At 44.3% G+C, this 18921-nt stretch overlaps 2 protein-coding genes and 1 long non-coding RNA gene across 9 annotated transcripts in view; 2 read left to right on the forward strand and 1 right to left on the reverse strand.

Moving 5' to 3' along the window:
• On the reverse strand, positions 1-8642 carry SMIM4 (small integral membrane protein 4). 4 transcript variants are annotated; one of them, XM_038409601.2, is made up of 3 exons: positions 8426-8629; positions 7785-7978; positions 1-232 (listed from the first exon to the last, which is right to left on the reverse strand). In XM_038409601.2, exons 1-3 carry the CDS (start codon positions 8497-8499, stop codon positions 153-155), a joined length of 348 nt encoding a protein of 115 aa, XP_038265529.1. In that variant the 5' UTR covers positions 8500-8629; the 3' UTR covers positions 1-152. The 4 variants fall into 4 exon arrangements, with proteins under 4 accessions (XP_038265529.1, XP_038265531.1, XP_038265530.1 ...); XM_038409603.2 differs by lacking the exon at positions 1-232 and adding an exon at positions 4748-5077 and having other exon boundaries at positions 8422-8642; XM_038409602.2 differs by lacking the exon at positions 1-232 and adding an exon at positions 4748-5077 and having other exon boundaries at positions 8426-8612.
• LOC119858605 lies at positions 472-3113 on the forward strand. Its single transcript, XR_005293954.2, has 3 exons — positions 472-1511; positions 1954-2222; positions 2603-3113. It is a non-coding gene; the product is annotated as an uncharacterized LOC119858605 (long non-coding RNA).
• A 3782-nt stretch (positions 8643-12424) lies between the features above and the next one.
• NT5DC2 (5'-nucleotidase domain containing 2) overlaps positions 12425-18921 on the forward strand; it is a 68561-nt gene continuing 62064 nt past the window's right edge. For 3 of the 4 annotated variants that reach the window (XM_043518239.1, XM_038409592.2, XM_038409591.2), the window contains exon 1: positions 12683-13171. In XM_043518239.1, coding sequence (XP_043374174.1) covers positions 12835-13171 — 337 coding nt within the window. In that variant the 5' untranslated portion in view covers positions 12683-12834. Of the gene's footprint in view, positions 13172-18921 lie in introns of all 4 variants that reach the window. The other variant, XM_038409590.2, reaches the window with a different exon arrangement.

Genomic DNA, 18921 nt, shown 5'->3' on the forward strand with positions numbered 1-18921 from the left:
TAAGTGTCAGCATTTTATTTGTCCATCAAGACTTGTATTCTGATAGAATATCATGTCCACCAGGCAAGTAGTGGAGCTGGCAGCACTTTCTGGGCAGGAGACTTACTGTGTGTTTCATGAAGACAAGGTGGCACTCAGAACTCTGGAATTATTTATCCCAAAGGTGAACTCTTCCTTCCGTGCTTCCAAAGAAGTGATTCTCTCTTCATTTTGTCCAAGGCCACAGCACCCCCTGAGGAGAGGCAAGACAGATGTTAGAAGGCTTTTGAAAATTTATCTCAAACGTACAGGGTTTGTGAGGAGTTTGGGTGCTGTGTTTGTGTCCTTCCTCCCGAAATGCCAAGAACTCAGAGCTTCCAAGTTCTCCATTGCTAGGTGGATTAAATCAGTGGCTCTCAACCTTTCCAGACTGCTGTACCCCTTTCAGGAGTCTTATTTGTCTTGTGTATCCCCAAGTTTCATCTTACTTAAAAACTACTTGCTTACAAAATCAGACATAAAAATACAAAAGTATCATGGCGCGCTGTTACTGAAAAATTGTTTGCTTTCTCATTTTTACCATATAGTTATAAATCAAGTGGAGTATAAATAGTTCAGCGTATAGTATGTAGAGCAGTATAAACGTCATTGTCTATATGAAACTTTAGTTTGTACTGACTTTGCTAGTGCTTTTTATGTAGCCTGTTGTAAAACTAGGCAAATAATTAGAGTTGATGTGGAAGACCTCTGTGTATCCCCAGGGGTACACATACCCCTGTTTGAGAACCACAGGATTAGATTATGTATTGTGGAAGGATACAAGGCATCAGAAATTTCAGTCCAGAAGCGGTCAGGACACACTCCTACAATCCTTGGTGACATCATGTGCAAAATAGCTCATGCATTTACAGCAGAAATTTGTAAGGTGGCCACATGGTCAACTACTACCATTGTTAGCAAGCATTACAAGGTGGACTTCCGGTTCCGTGCACTGGTGAGCTGAGCAGGAAGGTGCTGGAGGTGATGGCTTAGAAATGATTTTTGCCTTTGAGCAAATGTTATGAGCAGGGAGGGGATACTGTTTTCCTTTTCTTCTGACCTTCTCTATGCCCTCCCTACATCTGTTCACTGCTCGACAAGTCCCAGAGAATTGTGGGAAATTCTGGGCTACAGTATAGAAAAGTTCTTATTGATGATTTCCTTTCTGCTAGCAGTCTCTCCCACAAGTCTATTCACTTGGCCTCGAGCCAAAAAGTCAGCTGCTGAGTGGGATCTTTAAGATGGGCTTTTTTTTTCTGTTGTGGTCCACTGAACATAGTTGGTCAGTTACCTCTGAAGTATTAGTTACTAATATTATTATACAATTTTTACAGCTTTGGAATAACTCATCTGTCCACAAGCAGGAGCCGAGGAGGCATGGCCAGAGTGGTGGCAACAAAAAGCTGATCTGTCTCTGTGAACTGCAAGAGCGAGCAGAGCAGCCCAGATGTCAAGAACTATGGAAGACGTGGCTAGCAGAAAGGTAATTATTGGTAAGAAATTTTCTATTCTTGTGCTCTTTAATGCTGGATCTCAGGCAGCATGAAGGAGGAAGCTCACTGACTTGAATGCAGAAGGGACAAAATCTGGAGTGGGGTGGGGGATGCTAGAAGGAGGAAATTGGTATGAGACTGGGACTTGCTGGGCAAGATGACTGGGGTTGGGAGCCAGTCAAGGGAAAAGGGAAAGGATGGGGGACTAGAAGCCACTTAGGATGGGCGGGGAAGGGACTGAAATCAGATGAGGAACCCATCTCTATGGGTATGTATGTGAAGACTGGGACTGGGAGCAGGCACAGACTGGGGAGATCAGGTGAGTAGTCCAGAGGGGAAGACTGAGACTAGTTTGGGAAGGAGACTGGAACTATGATGAGGGGTGTAGGGTAGAGGAAGTCAAGGACAGAGGCTAAAGACAAGAAGTGTCTCTTATCCCTAGGTCATACTCTCCTCCAGAACCTTCAGTGAAACTCAAGATTCCTGAATCTCAGCATTCCTCTGCAGTCAACAAATATCTGTGAAACCCACTGGCAAAGTGCATGTCTCATCCTGCCTCCAGTGCTGATACACATAGGGAATGACAAACTACTATTGATATCAGATACTCCATTAGTTCAAGTGGCAGAGGTCTGTGCTGAGGATCTTAAGGCTCCAACCTTGCTGATGATGTGTTGAAGGTGTCTGGACCCCTTCCTCATTAGTTCAAAGGTGTGTACAGTTAGTGAAATGAGGCAGGATTGCAGGAACAGAAAGGAGGGTCTCATGTTTAAGGCATTTGAATGCCATTGTGAGAACAGGACTCTGTCCCAGCCTCCACCAGAGTTGCTGTGTGTTTTTTTTTTTAAGCCCAAATCTGTTTATTTAGGACTTTAGTATCATGATACTTGGTTCATTAATTTGGGAAATATCTAAATACCATTAAATAGATTTTAAAAAACCCTAATAGCCTCTGGACCAAACAAGATAAATGTTAAACCAAAAAGTTAGAATAGAAGGGACACTGCTTACATTAACACTTTTTAAAAAAATATATAATTGCTTTCTTTAAGGTAATTAGCCACAGCGGTGAGACGTATTTTCTGTTTCAGGTGTTGCAGTACAGCATGCAGAGTTTTGGATTCCAGATCACACCAGCCCCATTGTAACTGAAAACTATGGGTTCTGTGGGAAACAATGGCAACTGAAAGGGACAACTTGCACCAGTGTGCAGAATTGTGTTCTCTCCCAGTAATGTGGCAAGTCCTTTAGAACAAACTTTTCATAGCTGCCCACTAATTGTGTTTTCACTTTCTGCTTGCCCAACTTGAGACCCTGGAGTCTGATTTGCAAAAGTTCTGAGCATTCACAGATGCAACTAAAGTCAGTGGGAGCTGTGCTTTGAACATAAAGTGTTATAAAAATGCTAACTATTCCCTGAAAAATCAGAATGCAGAGGTCTGAAATTGGGCAACCGAAGTTTATGGACACTTTTGATGTTAATCTCAGTTTCAGTACCCCATTTATAAAAAGGGGATATCACCTCATCTCACATGGGAGTTACAAATATAAGTTCATTAATACTTGTGAAGCACTCAGATACCATAGTGAAGACTACCATAGGAAAGTGAATTAAGAAATTAATAATTCTGTCATCAGTGTTGGGTTTGAAGAAGGTGCAATTAATATGGGATTGGGGCACACATTAAACAATGAGAATAAACAAAATATTGAGTTGCTAATTCAGTGAGCCAGCCTTCCTGTGCCCTGAATGATGCAGGGCTAGGTCCTGGGTAGTTAAACACTTCCATAATATATTTGCATGTAGAAGGGGCCACATTTTGTAGAGGTAAAATTATGGCATTTTTCTAATTAAGGGCTTGACTTTCTAATTAAGGGCAAACTAAACATTCTCGTATTATTGTGTGTAATCTGTTACAGTAGTGCCTGATGGCCTCAAATTAGTCTTAAGAGAATGACTTAGGATATTAAAGTTAACCATGTGCATAAATGTTTACAAAATCAGGGCCTTACAGATGTATATGAAGACTTAAGTCCCTGCCTGCCCGGAAGAATTTACAGTCCAAAGACTCTTAACTCTGTCAGAATAAAAACCTAACCTATTGCTGTTACCTCTGAATTGCATTCCTTTCTCAGTTGCTTAGATTTTTTTGCTTATGTTTTTTCTAAAGTATAATAGGGCTTAGTCATACCTTTTTTCTCTTAGCAGTCAACTTTTTTTTTCCTGAAAACACAAGTGGTGCCAGCCCTTTAAAAAATGAAATCTTTGGGGCAGATGGTGTTAGAGAATTTCTGGATAGTCTTCAGTCTTGTAACAAAGTCCCTCTCCTGCCTTTAAAAATCAAATACCTAGATGAGATATTTGAGGCAGTGGTTGTCTCTTTTTAATTAATGAAAACCCATTTCTGTATAATGTGGCTCTTAGACTACCTTTCGCTAATTCCTTTTTAAGTACATAGCCCATCTGGGTTTTTGTCCTAATCATAACCCTTGATTTAAAAAACTTATTAGGGAAATGTCTTGTTGACATGTAACATATGCAGTGCTAGAAAGTCTAGGCTTCAAGTCAGGTACTGTAGAAGTTAACACAAACTGCAGCACACAACTTTGGCTTGGCATTGCAGTTTTAATAGGCAATTCTAATTCAAAATATTGTATTACATGATATGGGTGATTTTCCTGCATTATTACTGGAATGCCTTTGTATATTGAAATTAAATGTTTTTAGCTCTACTAGGTAGCTTTAAGACCAAAAAATTATTTTAAACAGCTTCTTGTCTTTGAGCAGTATTTTCCTTCTATAGAAATAGATCCAGGAATCAATTAAAATAATTCAGTGTTTCATATATTTCTGTTGCATGTCCCTCCATACTTAAGGATCTAAAAAGATAACCTTTTCCAGGTCCATATCTCACATTCATCTCCTTATCATCAGAGTGGCTGCAGTTGGTGCAACCAATACTGTATTCAGTCAGGTCTAAATGGATGACTCTTCAAACACACTCCACGCGTAGTAAGCTTATTTTTTCTATAAATCTGTACGATTGTATTTGAGGGAAAAGAGCAATATGGTAGAAGAAAACAAATCAATACAAGCAAACTAACTACCTATGGAAATTGCCTATGTGCTAAGATACAAGTCTATTCAATGTAAAACTTATCTACTTTTCTTCTGCTTAATCCAGTTACAGTGGGAGTTGTCTCAGCATGCATAGAAAAGAAGCAGTGGTACTTTGTTTATTCAGTTTAGTTTAACAGAGCTTTGCACAAACATTCTTTACCCTTCTATTCAGAAAATATTACTGGAAAAGATTCTGAAGTGGTGAAGGAAGAATACATAAAATACTTTGGAAAACCATGTTTCATAGACCTGGCAATGAGTGCATTACAGTCCAATTTGCAGAGATTTAGTCTTGTGAATGCATTTAACAGGAGTTAAAATTCTCTATGATACCCTGAACTCTTGAATCCTGTGATTTCTGTCAAAATGGGTCAGTGCAAAATTCATCTTTCTTCCATCCTCCGCTCATACTGTCTCTCCGACCGTTTCCTACGGTAAACATCATCTGCCGTGAAGAGATTCTTTGATTATTTGTCTGAGATTTTAGGAAGAGTCAAACAATCTTCCAAGACAAAAAATCCTAAATTTGTGAAATTTGACGCTTAGGAGCTTTCAGAGCTAGTTTCCATTTGTAAATGCTGACAAGAACTTAAAAGAATGAGTTAATAAGTCTAATCTACACTATTTAAAAATAAATTCTCACTTCCATCTTGCCCCAAATTGCTATTTTTAAAAAATTTCTATACCTGAAATATGATGCACACAGTTCCTTGGAAACAACTAAGTTTAAAAAAATATAATCTGGCCCTGTTTGAAGGCAGGGCCAGATTAAGGTATAGGTCTGTGCCTAGTTCCTGGAATATCACAAAGGCTTCAAAATCTCAGCTTCATTAAAAAAAAACAAAAACACACACTGTTTTCTAGACTTGATGCTTGCAAAGAAAAGATTGAAAATGTAACTTACACAGTAATGTCTACCTGTATATGCCAACAGCCTTAAACAGCTCAGCTGTGAGCCGCTCCACAGATTCATAGAATACCAGAGTTGGAAGGGACCTCAGGAGGTCATCTAGTCCAACTGCTCAAAGCAAGGCCAATCTCCAATTTTTGCCCCAGATCCCAAATGGCCCCCTCAAGGATTGAACTCACAACCCTGGGTTTAGCAGGCCAATGCTCAAGCCACTGAGCTATCCCTCCCCAATAAGACGTCTGTATACATTAAACAGATTTCAGAGTAGCAGCCGTGTTAATCTGTATTAGCAAAAAAGTGCCACAAGTACTCTTTTTCTTTTTTGCATTAAACAGAGTCGACCTTTAACTTAAAGCTCATTTCTGCCAGGAGTGGAATGAGATCAATTCATAATGTAATTAAACTTAGGCCTAATTCTCCACTCTGAATGAAGCATTGACTCTGAAAACCACTGTTCTGGGGGGCCCTAGTGATACCACACTAGCAAAGGACTGTGAGAAGGGAGCCTTTGATCGCCACTGCTCAATTACAGCTCTGCTGGAGTGGCGTTAGCATCCTCCACCCTCCAGGTTTATGAAGGCTGAAGTCTCCCTCCTTTGGGTGGTGGTGTCCGTCTCCCCCCCAGCGGGCATCTTGTTTGGGTGGCACTTGCCACTTGAGAGGAAGCTGCATGGTACACAGGGCATGGCCATGGCATGCAGGCACAAGCTAGAAACCACCTATCCCCTAACCCATGCCACAGAATGCCTAAGCCCCCATATTGCCTTAATATGGTCCTGTCTGAACTTCTAATTGATAATAAATACCCATGACCAGATGAGTTTCTGCAATGGAAAACAATGATTAATGATCAGTTTTACTATGTATGCCTGTTTTTCACAAAAACTAACCAGTTTGTGAACAAGTAAAACTGCAGAATTAAGTTAGCCAGCTCTGCCTTTAGTGCAGCATCATTTAGGTATGACATTCCTGTTATATGGAAGAAAATAAACCCATCTGCAGAAATGCAAAGGATGTTTTCTAATTAACATGCTTTTCTTCACAACCTTACCATACAGCAGTAGTGCCAGTGGAAGATTTACATGCAAAACAAACCAAACAACCCACTAAAAGCACCTAATGTGAGACATCGAACTGGGCAAATATATTAGTTTTCAGCTGTGGAAATGATATTTAGGTGTTTGCAAATGTAGAAAACATCAGGATACATGAAAGCATTCCTACATGTGAAGTGTAGTGGATAGTTGCATCATACTAAACAGCAACACTGAAATGTTACTTAGTTCCTCTTTCTGAAATGCCCCTATTTACAAATTTAATATGAGCCTTCTTTATTTAAAAAAAAAAAAAAAAAAAAAACCTCCCTAATTCATTGCTTTCATAGAGTTTACTTAGGTAAACAGCTGCTTGCTGAGAGGAAGGCGCTTTAATGCAAGTCATTAATCTTTCAGGTGTACAACAGCTGAATTAATGTTTTATCTTCAGCTGCAGCTGAATTAAAAGTGACACACTCAATATACTGGAGTACTACCCTCATACTGACAAACTGTTTTGCTTGTATGGTTCGGATTCTACTACCGACAGGGCTTTAGGACAGTGTCTTCAGCTGCTCTCAGGCAAAAACAGAACCTGCAATGGCAAGTCTTAGAATATAAACTACAGAGAAACTAGTTTTCAGATTTTTAAAAATGTAATGGGTGTTTAAAGTTTAAGGTGTCAGAGTAGCAGCTGTGTTAGTCTGTATTCGCAAAAAGAAAGGAGTACTTGTGGCAGCTTAGAGACTAACAAATTTATTTGAGCTATTTATTTTATTTCAGATGAAGTGAGCTGTAGCTCACGAAAGCTTATGCTCAAATAAATTTGTTAGTCTAAGGTACCCCAAGTATTCCTTTTCTTTTTAAAAAGTTTAAGAATACTCTTTGTTAAACTGGATGCTAATTGCTAAAATCTTAAATTGGATTTTAAATTTTCTTAAACCAACTCTAATGAAAGCTGCTGCTAAGTAAACAAAAATAGCACTGGTGTGCTCTAGCATGCCTATGGGGATTTAGTTAATAAAAGCTGTAGTTTACAGGTCAGAAAAATGAAGTGTGCATCCTGGAATAGTAGACTATTTTGGATAGTAGACCACCGGTAACAGCGTGCAAATTGCAGAGACTGGCAATCCCACTTCACTAGAGAAAAAGATACTGGATCCAAGAGTGGAATACGTGCAACTTGACAATACTCTCCTGCCACTTACAAAATGTCTCTTCGCCAAGCCGGACATTGATCATAAACCACTCCATGGCTCCCCCAAGGAGAAAGAAGAAAGGAAGGAATCTGTACATGCCAAAGTGCTGCTTTCCAGGCACCAACTGCAAGAGGTATCTTATTTTTTTCCTCACCAGCATTTCAGGGCTGATAATAGGGGTCTCACCTCCACCCCCAAACAAGCTGAAAGAAAGAAGAGTCGTAGAGTCAAATAAAGCGTTTAACAGCCCAAACACAACCAACCCCTGGTTGTTTCGAGTGGGTGGAGGGCTGCACATGGGAGACGGGAAAAGGCTTGTCACACAGTAAACAAGAGCAGCAGGGTCTTCGCCACTACACCGTTCCCTCCCTCCCACCCGAGGAGCAGCTGAGCAATGGTGAGAGGAGGCAGGGCCGCTCTCGCCTCCGGTGTCTTCCCAGCCGTGTTAGTTCCACGCACCCCGACTCCAGTCCACACACAATAGCCCCCAGCGCGAGCTAACAGCGGGAGGGGGAGGGGGCGCTGCAGCGCGGACTCAGCCAGTAGCAAGCGGGGGAGGGGGGGGAGGACGTCTTCACCCCCGGCCCTCTCCCCAAGCAGGCTGGTGGCGCAGGGAAGGGCCCTCGCCACCCCGCAGAGAACAAACCTACAGGCCGCTGCCCGGGGAGCCCCAGACCCTCCCCAGCCTGGGTGGCGGTCGCAGGGACCGCGACGGCCACTCCATATAACGGTCCCCAGTCCTCGGTGCAGCCAATCGGGGTAGGCGCCTCGCGATGCGCACGGAGGACGGCGGCCCACTTCGGACGCGGCAGGGAACGCGAAGAAGACAGCGCCGCCGCAGCGGGCAGAAGCAGCGTAGTGGGCACGTGATCCAGGAGGGTGAGTTGCCGCATGTCTGATTGGTCAGAGCGGCTGGAAAGGGCGGGGCCTAAGGAGCGCCTAAGGTGTGTGGAGGGGGGTTGTGGCCTAGGGGCGGGGAGGCAAACAGCTCCCGCGCCTGTGGTGGCTCCGTCCCGTCTCCTTCAGTCCCTGTGGGTCTGGGGCTCATCGCCCCGCCCCCTCTAGCGCACTGGGGGCGCTGCTGTGTGTCACCGCCGGCGGCGGGGCCAGTGAGGAACCGGGTTCTCCCCCCCACCGATGGCGCTCAGGCCCTGGGCCGAGGCATTGGCCTCTTGCCGATCGTTCTCAGGCAAGGGGCCCGGGTGCTACGTCTTGGGCTGGGGAGTTGGCCCCTTGCCGGAGGCTGTCAAGCGAGGGGCCAGGATGTGGGTCCTAAGAGGGGGTGCTGCCCCCTTGCTAGCATTCTGTGTCCTTAGGAGCCCTAGGCCAGGGTGTGTCCCGCTTGCTGAGGCCTCTCACTCTCGGAGTAACTTTCTGTGTTGCTTGCCTGTGTGGCAGACCAGGAGAAGTCTCTTTCACTGGAGAGACTGTTGGTTACTACCGAACCCCTCCTGTGATTTCAAGGCTCAGGTGAGAGAAGAGTTGACTCCCGGGCTTCGCGGGGAGGTGTGAGACCCAAGCTGAGGAATCTAGTCAGGTGGTATCTTTCAAATAAGCAAATTTACACATACTTTTCCCTAGACTGAGGACCACCTCCCCCGCCCCCCATGTCAGCCTGGAGAAGTGAAACTGAATGAACCCTAAGAGATTTAAAAATTTTATTGAAGTTAATGTTTAAAATCAAATTTACAAAAGTTAAGAGGGAAGGTACTGTTCATCTAGGGTTGGGGTTGGGTTATGGGATATTGCAAGAATCAGTTACAAAGTACATACATATCACATAACCAGCACAGATCCAGATTGCGGTGTAGGAGTTTTTAAAGCGTCAGTGGATAAATGGGTTTGGGTACGCCACCCATGGTATGTATTAAGAGTCCAAGTCTGTATTAGTTTAGAGAATAAGTACGTGGGTGGGGTGTGTCCCTCGGTTCGTCAGGGAAGGAAGTGGGTTATTTCCCTGGTCGTCATTCTCGGTTCCTCGACCTGGTACTGGTGGTGACCTGTGATGTGTTCTGTGTACATGTCTCTGGACCACCTGATGGTGTCAGGCACCATGAGCTTCTCATGAGCTGGGCGTAGCGTCAACCAACTCCGCATGCTCTCAGTACCAGCTCGTTGTGGGGGTCCCATCCGCCCAGGGCGCCCACAACCAGAGTGTGGATCTGGACATCATAGCCCTGGGCTCTCAGGGTGTCAGCCAGCGAGGTGTACTTCAACGCCTTCTGTGCTTGGGCCTCGTGGAAGGCCTGTGACCTCTTTTCAAATGGCACCGGGACATCTACCATGAGGACCTTCTTCTTTTCTGCATCTGTCATGACAATGTCGGGTCGCAGTCAGCTGTCTGTCCCAGGGATGGCAGAGTCAACAGTGATCTTCCCCAGGGACAGCGGGGTGGCTTTCACAAGCTGGTTCTGGATGGCATTGTGGCAGTGCCGCCAGGCTCCGGAGTGCTGTTTGCATCCACGCAAGATGTGGAGCAGGGTCTCATTGGCATAGCCACACTTCCTGCAGCGCTTGTCCCGGTTGCCGTGGCGGATCGCTCTGTTGAGGGGAACGCAGTTGAGTTGGGCCCGGTGGATGAACTGTCAGTCGGTGAACCTGGTGAAACTGCCCCCAGGGAGGAAATGGTTGCTGGCATCCCATTTGCTGGACACCTTGAACAACCCCCTAAGAGATAGATAATACTGTGCAGTGAAGCAGCTTGCCAATGGATCAGTGATGCATAATGACAAATGGGCAGAGAATGTTAAACCTGAAATCCTATCTTGAGCAGGGGTATGTGTTTATCTCTGATATAGAGCTGATGGCTCAGCCCCTTTCCCCCATTTTGGGGATACCAATAAAGTGTTTTGAAAGTAACTGGTTTACTTTCTGCAGTACACCTGCTCCAAGCTTCTAAGCTGTACAGAAGAAACTCCAAGCACATCTGCACAAGACTCCAATACTGAAACCTGGCTTTCCATTGCTATGTCTTGTAAACCCCATCGAATAACAGAGAAGGTTAATGATGTATCCATCTCACTTTTAAATTTCTTTTCTGGTTCTGCTTGGCAACTGACTCTGCATTTCAGAGAGAGTTCATCCATGTGCAGTAGAAGGTGCAATTGCATTTGGCTAGCTTGTGCAAGGAAACTGACACAAGAGACCAGTTTTCATTTTCAGATGATCCAGTTACTGCACTGGGGTTTTTGAGTTTTTGAGCAGCAGCTTATCCTTGAGGTAGAAGAATGAAATACACAAAACCCAGCAACCTTCCCTCTCTATCCCAACATTAAGTTGTTTTAAAAGCAGAAACCCCAGCGTAGAAGCTAAGACAATTTTGGTTTTGGGACAGGCATTTTTTTCTTCAAGGTGGCCTGTCTGTATTCTCACTTTTGGGATATACTCTGCTTCCTGCGCTCCGTGCCCTATATGGCTTTGAGTTTATACATGGATAGAACTAGGACCACTGAGAATTCAAAAGATGTTTTGTAGCTTTAGGAGATCTGTGTAAAGGGAATGCCATTTTAATTCAGTGCCTGTGTAAATTATGAATTGAGTCCTGTTATGCCTTAGCTAGGATGACAGTAGCTAGGTCTCATTCTGCCAGGGCTAAAGTGGCATCAGTGGTCTGCCTCTACAATACCTCCCATTTTAGAAATCTTCAAATTGATACATAGAGTTCTGTTTGCACATGGGCATCTAGATCTGGTCCTTACTTAGCAGGGCACTTCTACAATCCCTAACAAATTTATTAGAGCATAAGCTTTCGTGAGCTCCAGCTCACTTCAAGTGAGCTGGAGCTCACGAAAGCTTATGCTCTAATAAATTTGTTAGTCTCTAACGTGCCACAAGCACTCCTTTTCTTTTTGCGAATACAGACTAACACGGCTGCTACTCTGAAACCTACAATCCCTGTTCTGCAAAAATAGCATACATAATCCAGCGCCATTATAATAAATTAACATACCACTGTACTTGGACCAAATATGTGCAATATATAGTCAGAGGTATATAGTACAAGTCATGGACAGGTCACTGGGCTGTGAATTTTTGTTTATTGACCATGACTTGTCCATGACTTTTACTAAAAATGCCCATGATTAAATAGCCTTACTCATAGGCCATGGAATTGAAATTGTTTAAAAATTGTTTTGGCTGCATCTATGGTAGCACCAGTGGAGTTCTAGTGTACACAATGCTCCAACAACTTCCAGGGTTGTTTTTTTACACAGCTTTCAAATCTGCTGACTTGGAAAAATGCATGAGGAGGATGAAATATTGTCTACAATAGAGATTCCAGCAGTACAGCTGAACTGGTGGAAGCACTAATAGGCTTTTCCCTTAAGTTCCCTAATGTAGATAAGGCCGCAGAAATTGATATGGAGAAGATGGTACGCATCGACTCCATCTTTCCGAGTAAGGGCAGAATTATTCTCTTTACTGCTTTCCTTTGTGGTTAATCTAGTTGGAAATAACTCAGGCTACTGAGTTAGAATTCCTTCCTTGAAATAGTAATTTAGACGAACGGAAAGTCACATCCCCTTCCCCCCCACGCTGCCACGCACACCAAACTCCCTCCCACCGCAACCACGCAGAGCCCTGACTATAGCTACCGCAGAGCTGCCATAAACAATATTTAAATACCCTCCAGCTATATTGGCGAAATGCTTCATGGGAGCTGTAGTACTTGGCGCGTCGGTTGCCTGACCAGGTCCCTAGTGAAACAGTTGGGAGAACTGCAAGTCCCGTGTCGCCGCGCAGCCCCGGGGCCCACATGTGGCTGCGGTGTAGAGGGGACTTGCTGGTCTGGAGAGACCGCCCCCGAACGCTAGCTCCTCCGCGGAATCGAGGATTGGCCGCTTGGCCCGCCTCGCTCGGCCGCTCATTGGCTGGCAGCGCGGAGTGAGTGACCGCGGTCCCCGGGCTGCGGGCGGCTGGCTGGGCGCTCGGTTTGCAGGGTGGTGGGAGCCGGCGGCAGTGCATGGGAGCGCGCGCGGGCTTCAGACCTTTCCCAGAGGGCTGCGGTTCTTCGGCGCCGTCTTAAGTTCCGCGCCTGCCGGGGAGCCGCGGGGAGGCCATGGCCGCCGTCGGCTTCAAGGCTGCGGGCAGCGGCTTGTGGAAGGGTAACGGGGCTGGCTTGCAGCTGGCCGCCGCCGTGTTCTGCCAGAGCTGCAGCTCCGCCGCCAGCAGCGGCCCCGGCGAGGGCAGGCGGGCGGGCTGGGGCCAGCAAAGGGCTCAGCACCAGTCTGCGGGGCAGTCCCCACCCCAGTCAGTCCCCGGCAGAGCCCGGAGAGCCGCGGAGCCCAGCCCGGCCGCAGCCAGTCCCCTGAGCAGCCAGCCCAGCCCTGCCGAGGGCGCCGACACGAAGTCCTACCTATGGGCCAGATACCACGAGATGAAAAAACTGGTGTATGGTAAGAACCGGCTCCGGGTACTGGGCCCGCCGCCTCCTGCAGTGCCTCGTGCTGCTTCTCAGCTCCTGGGCCACGCTGCCCTCCCCCCGGGGTCCGGGCTGGGCCCTGCCTCCGGCACAGGGAGGACGGGGAGCCGCTAGAGACTGAAGTGCTGCGAGCAAACCAGCCGCCCGTCAGACCCAGCCCCATCCCGGCTCCGCCTCAGGCAGCCGGTTCCCCCGCGGGGAAAATGCCCTGCGGTCAGTCTCTAAGCGTGCACCCCTGGGGCGGCGCGCCGGCAAACTCCGGCGCTCGCAGGCGGCGGGGGGGGGCAGGCCCTCTGCCTGGGGGGGTCACACCACGAGCCCTGCCCAGGGTGCTGGTCTGGGTACGCTTTGTAGTGCCCCAGCATCCACTCTACAAAAGCAGCACCATAACGGGCACTAGTAGCCACCTTCCTTAAGGGGTGGGGCATGCATCTGCCCCAGCAAAACTCAGACTTGTAAATCGACACTTAATGTTGCCAGGACACTAGCACTTTTTGACTACGTGGTTGTTTACTGGTGGTGAATTCTGACTCTGAATTTTTGTAAGCATGGGCAAGGCGATCGATACAGAACTCCTTTTTGGAATACTTTCCATATCAAGATATTAGGCAGGGGCAAACTTGTGTCACCAGTACTTGTGTTGTACCTGCTCTGTCGTTAAATACAGGACTTCAGTCTCCAAGGCTGTCAAACCAGCACCTTTCAGCACCTCTTTACTAAATTTTCTTAAACAGTTTGTTAGGCAGTTGCTTGCCCAGCACAACATGAAGGAGGATATTTTCCTGTGGGTTTATTAATCCCTGGAATACCCTGAGTAAGCACCCTTGCAAGGTTAGGTACAGTCTGACTTTTCTTTTTCTACTGTGAAAGAGCTGTTTGTAAGGCTGTTATTGTTGGGAAGAGGAAGGAAATGCTCCTGTTGTATAGTTATCTATGAAGACAGTGCTGTTTCTGTTTATATTTGCTTGTTTTGTCATGAGTGTTTTTCAAATAAAAGAAAAATGAGATTATAAAATGTAAGGTTCTGTATGTTCCTTAGTGGGATGTGCAAAGGTAAGTACTGTGTTTCTACAAGAGACAATAGGATGTGTTAAGTACATGCTGTCAGAATGGGTACGTTCATTTTAAGCCCCAAACTGCAAAGAAGTTCCAACTTGTCAGAGTCCTAATGTTGCTCCTGCAGTATCTTGGAGCTCATTTTCCTTTTATTTTATGCTAGTATTAAAAGAGGAGCAAGAACCTCTCTTTAAAATTTTGAATCTTGAATGCATGTGGTAATAGAAGCTAGTACAATCTCTTGATAAATGTTTATTTAGCAACTTCACGTACAGACTTCTTGACATGACTAACTATGGCTTCTTCTGTTTCCATTATTACAACATTCTGCATTTGTGTTTGATATATCTGTGATATCGATCTGTGCGATCTGATTAGCAGTACCAAATGTAGAGTGCACAATATGTGAAGTAACTAATGTGCTTTTCTCAAACCTTCAGTAAGATCTTTTCCATACACTGTATAAAAAGGTCTATGATTAATAACCTGCACAGGTGAACACACACACACACCCTGTTCTTGAGTCCTGAAATTCTTTGTGTCCCATAACTTGTTTATGACTTAAAACTTACACTAAATCTGGTGTCAAAGGTTTGCTCCTTGACTGATGGTTATTTGAAGATTCCGTGTCAAATGAGCCTCTGTGACTAAATTGCAAATGTTTGAGAGACTGACTACAATGGAAAATGTTGTCAGATCTTTGATGAATCAATGTCATGTTTGGGTAAATCTTACAAATTTTGTATGTTATGAACACTCTTCTTCACCGATAAAACATGTCTTTCTGCATTTTTCCCCATTATCAAGATGTAAATTTTGTAAAGTCTGCACGTGAAGTTGGTAAATAAACATTTATCAAGAGATTGTACTAGCTTCTATTACCACATGCATTCAAGATTCAAAATTTTAAATAGAGAGGTTCTCGCTCCTCTTTTAATACTAGCATAAAACAAAAGGAAAATGAGCTCCAAGATACTGCAGAAGCAACATTAGGACTCTGACAAGTTGGAACTTCTTTGCAGTTTGGGGCTTAAAATGAACGTACTCATTCTGACAGCATGTACTTAACACATCCTATTGTCTCTTGTAGAAACACAGTACTTGGTTCAGAGTTGGAACAGAATAATATATAGGGAAGCTTCTGTTTACACACACTAAACAGCAATGATATGGGTTTGGTGCGGGGAAGCACCATGCATCGGAAGTTCACAACCATTTCATGGAGTACTGGACATGCATTATACCATGGTGTGCTTGAACATGGCAGTAAAGTTAATAGCTATGCAAAAGCTGATGTGATTAGAATTATGCACTTTTACTTATTGTGTACTTTTTTTTTTTCAGTACAGCTTCCTTTATGTATGGTACCTCACTATTCAAAAACCTTTTATATATTAACTGCTGTTCTAGCTTATGCATTTGTTTATATACTGTACTATGGTCTCTATATATTTTAATAATGTGATATTTCAGAGGCATGCTCTGGGAAGAATGAGCCATATAGGAACAAGGAGGTAACAAATATCGCATCACATGCTTCTGGGGATAATCTTATTACAGCTGGAGTGAGAAGTCACACTCTTCTCTTTCCTCAACGCTATCCAGGGCCAACCACTAACAATACTGCATAGTGCACATGTATGTTCTAGGAGTTTTTTCAGATAAAGCAAACCAAAAAAAAAAAAAAAAATCAGTCATTTGCTGCTGGAGGCAGAACATCAGGCTTGGTGGATTAATTAATCTGAACCAATATGTCAGTTCATTTGTATTATGACCACTAAGAGCAAGGGAGTAAGATCTGATTGTTTTGTTAGTGATACTGAGATTATGGTACTGAATTCTGACAAAAGTGGAACACAAGTGACGATTTAGCTATGGAGACTTAGACGTGTCCATTTCTAGGTATTGCTGAAGAGAGACTATGGTAAATTGAAGCTTTAACTTGGATTTTGGGAGAGACTAAAGCCAGTGCTTAATTTGTAATGAAAGAGGTGCCGGGGCTCAATCAAGTTTGTTATTTTCATAACTGATGCAGAAAGCCCAGAGGTGCCAGGGCTATGAACTGCCAAGTCCGGAGGCACAAATTAAGCACTTACTAAAGCAGGGATTTAAGGAATGAAGGTATGCATGTGAATTGCAGTGGAGAATTGTTTGAATTTAGCAATATTTTGGAGATCACTTGCAAACTTGCCTCCCAAATTTGTAAAATAAATTAAGGTGACATCAGATACCAGAGTTCCTGAGGTGAGGTTGCAGGGGAAATGGTGATATTTTGGGAGCGGTTTGGTAGTTTTGAATATGTTATGTGGTTTAAATATGTTATGCTCTCTGCTATGGCTGAGCTGAGAGCTGATGAGTTTGGGGCATACAAAAAGGCCTGATCTGGAAAGGTCATCATGGACTCCTGTTGTTGCTCACAGTTCCAAACTGAGAAGGGTGCTCAGCCCCTTGAAAGATGAGGCCCATAGCAAGAAAAACGTCATAGCAGTTTAGAGATGGGAAAACATGATATTGGGAAATTTTAAGTGAGGCTGGAAAAGGGGTTGCAGAGAGGATTGGAGATGGTAGCTGTAAAGTAGTTGCTGCATGTGTTTGACCTTTGTGTAAGGAAACTCAAGTATATAAACCATGTGGGTTTAATGGATGTGCCTTGAGTAATACTACAAAACACATTCAGTATCTCCCATTTTTTTTTTTCAATGAGAGAGTGTAAAATAAGAAGAGAAGTGTGGGCTTTTTTTTTTTTTTGATGTTGATCCCTGTACGTCATAGAGATGTCTTTCTTTGATCTAGCATATTTTCATTCTGAACATGTTGCAAGTCTTAAGCAGACTCAAAGGCTCAAAGAATAGGTGGCTCTGTCTTGTTAGTTCTCAGTGTAGCATCACTTGTTGTAGGCTACTCTTAAAACTAATATTTGTAATATGTTGCAACTTAAGTAGTTTCTGTTGGGCAGAACTGGTAGCTAAATGGCCCAAGAATTACTATTGCAATAGGTGCTATATGAATCACTTAAAGTTTGGATTTGGGAGTCAGGAGATTTCTAGTTTCAGTTCCCAGTTCTGTGATTGACCCCGTCACCTTAAGCAAGTCATCATCTACCTCAGTTTCCCCAAATGTAGAATGAGGTTAATACCCAAAGCTCTTTGTAAAGCTCTAGATATCTGTGCTTGAAAAGTATTTTTAGAATGAAATTGCTACTTTAAACACAGCAAAGTCAAATCCTCAGCATAGTTTCAGCATCATCTTTTGCCATTTAATATCCTTTGTTAGACCTGCACTTTGAGTGCAAGTCCTGTTGATCTTTGTCAAGATGGAGCCTACTGCCTTGATACTATAGAGCCATCTGTGGTGCTGGAAGATGTCTACTATAAGAACAAGGTCCCTGTACTGGCTGCTTTAGTCACAACATTTTTTTAACTACAGTAACTCCTCACTTAACGTCGTCCCAGTTAACGTTATTTTCTTACTTTGCTGATCAATTAGAGAACATGCTCATTTAAAAATGCACAATGCTCCCTCTCGTTTGGCAGCCTCCTGCTTTGTCCACTGCTTGCAGAAAGAGCAGCCTGTTGGAGCTTGCTGGTGGAACCAGGGTGGATTGGCAGCCCCCTTAAGTTCCCTGTGCAGCAGCCGTATAGCAGACTATCAAGTGCTGGGCAGTTCAGCTGTCCCTCCCCCCACTGCTATGTGCTGCTCCTGCCCTCTGCCTTGGAGCTGCTCCTGGGAGCCTCCTGCTTGCTGTGCAGGAAGAGGGGCCCCAAGGTCAGTGTGTTCCCCTCTCCTGTCCACTGCTCCTCCACAGAGCGGAGCGGGAGGGGGGAACATGACAGGGCTCAGGAAGGAGGGAGCTTCCTGGCAGCAGCTGCTGTCTCAACTTGCTGATCTACTTAAAAAGGCAGTGTACTTAGAGTGGGGTCAGCATACTTAAAGGGGCAATGCGGGTCTCTCTCACTCACGGGGGTGTGTGTGTGTGTGTGTGTGTCAGTCACACTCACACACAGTTTGTCTCTCTCTGCCATGCTGTGTCTCCTCCCTCCATTCGTGCTGGTCTGTAGAGTGTGAGGCTACATTAACAAGAGTGTGTTAACCCTTGAGGGCTCAGCCGAGTGGTAGTTCATCATTTTAACAGTAAGGCATTCCCTGGGAAAAATGCCACCCTCTGACTCCACCACCTCAACCAAGCTTCACAATCATCATTGCTGTGTACAGTATTAAATTGTTTATTTAAATAAAATTTCCCTGGAACATAACCCCCCATTTACATTAATTGTTATGGGGAAATTGGATTCGCTTACCGTTGATTCGCTTAAAGTATCATTTTTCAGGAACATGACTAAGACGTTAAGTGAGGAGTTACTGGTACTTTTAATTTTTTTTCAGATGCTGCTGTAAAATCCTACAAAACATCACTTTGGAAAATAATAAAGATGTGCTTGGAACCAGAAATGAAAGTAGACACTTTTTTGGGGTTTATTAATTCCATATTTGAGGCAGGTGATTAAATATCAGGCAGAAAAGGTAATTTGCGTGCAGAGTGCTTTTTAATGTGGGACATGGAGGAGAATCATGGCAAATATAGTGCATCTTATCACTATTCTTTCTTATTACTTGGTACTAAACATATGAGATTTAGAAGCTAATGCATATGGCATTTTAAATTCCTTG

This window comes from Dermochelys coriacea, chromosome 7, assembly GCF_009764565.3.
Source record: "Dermochelys coriacea isolate rDerCor1 chromosome 7, rDerCor1.pri.v4, whole genome shotgun sequence".
Lineage (NCBI taxonomy): Eukaryota > Metazoa > Chordata > Testudines > Dermochelyidae > Dermochelys > Dermochelys coriacea.

What these genes read in the sequence shown, in the direction of transcription:
- SMIM4 (XM_043518243.1), bottom strand. Translation starts at nt 8,073, where the DNA reads ATGTGCAGCCCTCCACCCACTCGAAACAACCAGGGGTTGGTTGTGTTT. An exon ending in GCTTGGCGAAGAGACATTTT is followed by an intron (nt 5,078 to 7,784) that starts GTAAGTGGCAGG and finishes TCTTCACGGCAG; the next exon opens with ATGATGTTTACCGTAGGAAA.